The following is a 5,867-nucleotide window of genomic DNA, read 5'->3' as shown; positions in this document are numbered from 1 at the left end:
CTCTCTCTTGCAATTAAAATAACTATGGTTGAATATCTCTGCAGAATCCACCACCCTTTATTTTTCTGTGCTCAAGAGCAATATAGAACTTTTTTTCTTACCAATCATTGGGTTCTGTTGGGGGACAAATGGCTCCTGTCCTCAGTTTTATTTTCTTTTACTTATGGAATTATCTCCCACATGGCAACCTTGCAAGGATATTGCACCTTGTGCCATGCATATGCATGTGGTGCAAGAATTAGGAGGTTGGCTCAGTTTCTTAGAACTATTTGTTTGGTGGATGGTGGTCTTGCCTGAACAGCTTGTTGCCCTAATGCCCGTTGTTGAATCCATTATGTTGTCTCATTTAATACTGTGATGTGATCTTTTGTCCATGGAATAATATGGGGTGCCGTATGTACCATCCGTGGTATGTCTGAATGAGGCAATATAAACTAGCACAAATGTGACTATCGTGACATGGAGCAATTTCTTGATCAATCAATGCAGTGCAGTGATGTGCTGAAGATTGTTTCTTATAAATTCATAAATCCTAAAATTTTGGCTGCATGTTTATAATCTATTTTGTTACATGTCTGAACTGTACCTGTACCATGCAAATGTGAAGTTTAAATCTACTTGTTTTCATGCTTTATTCGTGTTGGGAAGATCGAGAAGCATGCCTATGTTGTTGTATTACTAGGAGAATGTGTTGGACTCACCATCTTTTAGCCTGGGTGGTGTGGTCCTCCATGTAGAAAGCTTGTGGGTCACCAAACTTTAGTTATTGGACATTGAAGGGGATCCTTTAGGCATGGTTTTGGTTGCCGGTAGTTGGTCGTCCCTTCCACCTTATAGAGCACACGAGGCCCTAGGAGGTTTACTTGAATTCCCATGGAAATCCGTGGAGGACAGGGTTGTAGAGATTGGGAAGAGAGGGAGCGGTCGTTAGCCATCCCGGCAAACATGGAGGACAGGATTGTAGAGATTGGCGTAGGCGTAGAGAGTGGCTTTTCAGGCACATCCAACGATAGTCCGCTTCCCATTTTTCTTAAGGTGTACCTCTCTCTTCCACACTTTTTTTCTCTTATTTTCTCTCTTTCTTCTAGTATCTTTTTCTTACTCTGTCTCTTTTTTATTGCACTTCATTCTCTTAATGAATTTGGGCCCCGCCGTTCCTGTCAAAGGAAGGGGCAAACAAAAGCTAAGAAAGCAGATGCTAGATAGACAAACGTACGCAACATAGCTTTGTCGACATTTCGATATATAAATAAATCTAATTATTAATTTGGGACTTGGTATGGTATGACAAGCTGGTATCTAGATGATAGCCTCCAAGGAGGAGTCACAAGGAAGGAAAATTCAAAATTCTCAAAAGCCATGCCCCTCGGTCCATGTCCGGCTGTCAACTTTTGAAGCGAAATTAAAAAATTTTGTCGCATCATTCGATCCAAGCAAGTAAATCAGTGTTGGATAACATGATATAGAAATTCTAATCTTGCTTTCATGGTTGTTTGCAATTTACCTACATGTATCTGATAATCATCCTAAGCACAGTTATTTAGTCTTTTTCCAACTATTCGAGTCGACTACTTGCAAGTATCCGAAACGAGCACATAAAACGAGAGTCGAATTGATCCTTGGTCATCAAAGTAGTTCCATTATTATCTGCTAATCAGGGCAACATATCGGGAATGAGCTAAAATGGTGATAAAAAGGTGTCGCTCGTCGATTGGTAAAATTAAAGCTGACATATGAACAAAGTAACCAATCTATATTGTTCATGGCTTTTGCTAAATTCGTTGATGCAGTTCGAGGATGTGGAATATAAGGTGAGTGGTGCTTCGAGGAACCCTATGAAAGCTGCGATTACCAGTGCAACCTCAAAGTTGAGGGTGGAGCAAGGGAGTTGCAAGCACATTCTCAAGGGCATATCTGGAAGTGTGGGTCCTGGTGAAATCCTAGCTCTGATGGGGCCTTCCGGCAGTGGCAAGACCACCTTGCTAAAGATACTTGGTGGTAGGTTGGATGGGGATATCCAAGGGAAAATTACTTACAATGATACTCCTTATAGTCCCTCTATCAAGAGAAGGTAAAGCAGATGTAAAACACTAAACGATTTCTCCCTCCCTCCCTCTCTCTCTCTCTCAGCACACTTGAATTCAGGACATGTCACATGCACACAAAACCACATTGATGAGAGAGTGGAACTTTTCCTTGATCAATCAAATAACAAGAGGTTTCATGAGCTCTGTCTGATGCTAAAGCCCTGGACTTCTTCACAGGATTGGATTTGTGACCCAGGATGATGTGCTCTTCCCTCAGCTTACAGTGGAAGAGACCCTTGTCTTCGCTGCCTTCTTAAGGCTTCCTACCAACATGACTAGCCAGCAGAAATACGCCAGGGCAGATGCCATCATAAAGGAACTGGGCTTAGAAAGGTCAGTAATCACCAAGCATCTTGATATGTGCCAATGGCTTGCACTTTAAAAGTCAGTCATAGGAGTAATCTAGATCCTATAACCTTCATATCAGTTACCTATTTAACTCATCTAGCTCCAAGTCTAGCTTTCCAAGTGCATCTGGCCTAGTCTCCAATATCAGCCTTTAATCTTTTGGGATCAATTGGCTAGTTTTTGAAACTTGTTCCGACTGTTTCCTTGTTTTTGGTCTCCTGCTCTTTTTCCATCCATCTGTCAGCATGAAACATAGTGACCTTCCTTCTCACAAAAAAGATACGTGGCGAATTCTTAGCTTCACTGCATGCTCAGTGGTTCCCATTTCCCAACAGTCTCTTGTTCTTGGATGCGCGAGTCCAATCTAGTGATTTCTTTTTCAGAGCCTGGTTAGAGCCTGATTTAATTTTACCGATTTTCAGAATGAACTCACACTATATCATGAATATTTCCTGTTTCAGATGCCGCCGCACCAAAGTGGGAGGAGTATTCGTTAAAGGCATCTCAGGGGGAGAAAGAAAAAGGACTAGTATAGGCTATGAGATCCTTGTCGATCCCTCATTGTTGTTGCTCGATGAACCCACGTCAGGCCTAGACTCCACCTCTGCAAGCAAGCTCTTGATGGTTCTTCAGAACCTTGCAAAGGTGATAGACTTTCTGTTGCTACCACTAGGTATTGCTCAATGCCAGATTTGAGTATAATTAAGCATTTTAAACTGCCTCCATGTTCGGTCGCAGACAGGAAGGACGATCATCACGACGATCCACCAGCCATCTAGCAGGATGTTCCATATGTTTGACAAGCTTCTGCTGATTTCAGAAGGCTATCCCATATACCATGGGAAGGCTAGGGAGTCCATGCAGTACTTTGCATCCCTGGGGTTTGTTCCTGAAATTGCCATGAACCCAGCTGAGTTTCTGCTAGACTTAGTGACTGGACATGCGAACGACATCAGCATCCCTGAAGATCTACGAGGCTCTCCAAACCCGCAAGAATTTGAGAAGCAAGTGACAGAGGTGGATAAATATCTCCAACAATTACTCATGTCATCAGTTTTCTTACCATCTTTAATTATCTGCATCTTCTAAAGGCAATATATCCTGTGTGTGGACAATTCTGCATCTCTAGTCCATTTTTGAGAAATGATAGTATGTCAAAATTTTAGGAAACTCGAAAGTGTTGGAAGCAAGCATTTCTCTTGTACATTTCTTCGATGAAAATTAAAACTAACCTGGTTTCTCAATCAATTGTCATAGTTTCTGCAACGGAAATATAAGACAGAAGTGGAACCTAAAGAGAAAGAAGATCACCATCGAGCGACAAAAGCACCAAAGCACCTTCAAATAGCAATTCAATTAAAGAAGGATTGGACTATGAGCTGGATTGAGCAGTTAATTATACTGTCAAGGAGAACTTTTCGGGAGAGATGCTGCGACTACCTAGACAAGCTAAGGTTAGCACAAGCCATTGGAGTAGCAGTACTCTTAGGCCTTCTCTGGTGGAAATCCAAGATAGGAACTGAAGCTCAGCTAAGAGATCAGGTCGCTCTACGACATACAGTCAATTCTTCTTTTCCTTCGATAAAATCTCTATCTAGAATTACAATTATATTGTCATTTAATCACTAATTCACAGCCACGCTGTTCAGCAAGCTTAAGTGCACACTGACCTCCTAGTAAATGATGCTCATACTGAGAAAATTTTAAAGGATGCTTGTTTACCTTAATATTTTCATCTGAACTTGCTTCCTTTGAATGTAGGTCGGCCTAATTTTTTACATCTGTATATTCTGGACATCATCATCAATATTTGGATCGGTGTATGTCTTCCCATTGGAGAAGGTGTACTTGGTAAAAGAAAGGAAAGCAGATATGTATAGACTAAGTGTGTACTACGTATGCAGCAATCTATGTGACATGGCAGCTCACGTATTCTATCCCATCATTTTTATGGTCATACTATACTTCATGGCGGATTTTAGAAGGACGGCTCCTTGCTTTTTCTTGACATTATTTGCAGTTCTATTGATTGTCATCACTAGCCAGGTATTGTTGAGTCTCAAGCCACTTCATCCGATTTTCAAATTATCTTCGGAGTTTGCATCATCAAGTTTTATTAAAATGAAAGCAAATGACTTAATGCAAGCTTTAATAAATTGCATGGAAAACAGAATTAGGATTCTTATTGTAGAAACTTCTTGAGTTGGGAAATGCATGAAGGGAGGGTTAGAAGTCTTATTGGTCATCATGTGAAATGAAATAGGAACCTCTACATTGGAATATATAAGCTTGATTATGTTCGAGTATTTGGCTCCCAAAGACATGTTTGGGCTTTGGTTTTTGCTTCTCACCCGAACAAAAAGAATCTTGCTTTGAATTTGTTGAAGGCATGCTAGTAACCTTGCAATACGCAAAACCAAAGCTCATTACAGTTCTCTAATGCTAAGATTTGGGAGATGATATCATCAAAGTCTTCTAATAACTTCCCCCATTTCAGGGAGCTGGGGAGCTGTTTGGAGCAGCAATTCTAAGCGTAAAAAGGTCTGGATTGGTGGCATCTTTGGTGCTCATGTTATTTCTCCTCACAGGAGGATATTATGTTCAGGTGCCTAACCTTTTAGTAAACTAGTTGCTAGTATTTTATCCATTTTTTTTTAAAAATATTGAGATACCAATCATATGTCCAAGAAAGTAACAATGGGAATAAGTTGCTTCTCTAACTATATTGATGAAATAAGTTGCTTGTTTCACAGCATATACCCAAGTTCATGCAATGGTTGAAGTATATCTCTTTCATGCATTATGGATTTAGACTCTTGTTGAAGGTGCAGTACTCTGGAAATTTGGTGTATGAATGCCAAAGCAAAGGTGGATGCCGAAGCTTGCAGAGCTCACCTTCCTTTGATACGATAGACTTGAATGGCAGATTACACGAAGTATGGATTCTATTACTCATGGCTCTCATTTACCGAATGCTCGCCTATTTCTGCCTCCGAAAAAGAATTAGCATCGCTCCTTTTTGATGTTTAAGAACATGATAAACAAACTTCCGATCATGTACTATTGGAATACTCTCATCATGCAGAAAAAAAATGCTTAGATATGGAAAAAAAAGCATGGGAGTTATTTGTTTTTGTTATGTGAAGCGAACCGTAGTTGGCGTTGTCGCCAAATATTTGAGCCAATTTGTATTCCCTTTTTTTTCAAAAAAAAAAAAAATTCATCACAACTTTTGCTATGGATTAATTAGGTCCAATATGCATCAGTAGTTTTTTTTTTTTTTTTTTTTTTTTTGAACGAAGGGAAGGCGAAACTACCTAATTTATCGAAGGGAAATAAATGTACAAGAAGATATAAATAAAAGTAAAAGGAAGAAAAAAACATAGCTTTTTTAGATGGACTACCGTTTGTGCTCACTATATCATCCAATAG

At 39.9% G+C, this 5,867-nt stretch overlaps 1 protein-coding gene across 1 annotated transcript; it reads left to right on the top strand.

The window, feature by feature from the left end:
• Nucleotides 1-819: 819 nt before the first annotated feature.
• Nucleotides 820-5,661, top strand: ABCG26 (ABC-2 type transporter family protein). The gene is made up of 9 exons (XM_039120750.3): nt 820-1,035; nt 1,791-2,071; nt 2,265-2,420; nt 2,897-3,080; nt 3,174-3,452; nt 3,693-3,977; nt 4,197-4,481; nt 4,933-5,040; nt 5,189-5,661. Exons 1-9 carry the CDS (start codon nt 874-876, stop codon nt 5,456-5,458), a joined length of 2,010 nt encoding a protein of 669 aa, XP_038976678.2. The 5' UTR covers nt 820-873; the 3' UTR covers nt 5,459-5,661.
• Nucleotides 5,662-5,867: the final 206 nt, after the last annotated feature.

The sequence above is a fragment of the Phoenix dactylifera genome, chromosome 2 (assembly GCF_051530095.1).
Source record: "Phoenix dactylifera cultivar Ajwa chromosome 2, Ajwa_hap1_PhDact_Kaust_v1.1, whole genome shotgun sequence".
NCBI classification, from domain to species: Eukaryota; Viridiplantae; Streptophyta; class Magnoliopsida; order Arecales; family Arecaceae; genus Phoenix; species Phoenix dactylifera.
This window is presented reverse-complemented; position numbering and strand designations above follow the sequence as displayed.

Coding starts and splice junctions, on each gene's coding strand:
- ABCG26 (XM_039120750.3), top strand. CDS start 874: ATGGAAATCCGTGGAGGACAGGGTTGTAGAGATTGGGAAGAGAGGGAG. Junction 3,978..4,196: donor AAGCTCAGCTAAGAGATCAG/GTCGCTCTACGA, acceptor CTTTGAATGTAG/GTCGGCCTAATTTTTTACAT. Junction 5,041..5,188: donor CAGGAGGATATTATGTTCAG/GTGCCTAACCTT, acceptor CTTGTTTCACAG/CATATACCCAAGTTCATGCA.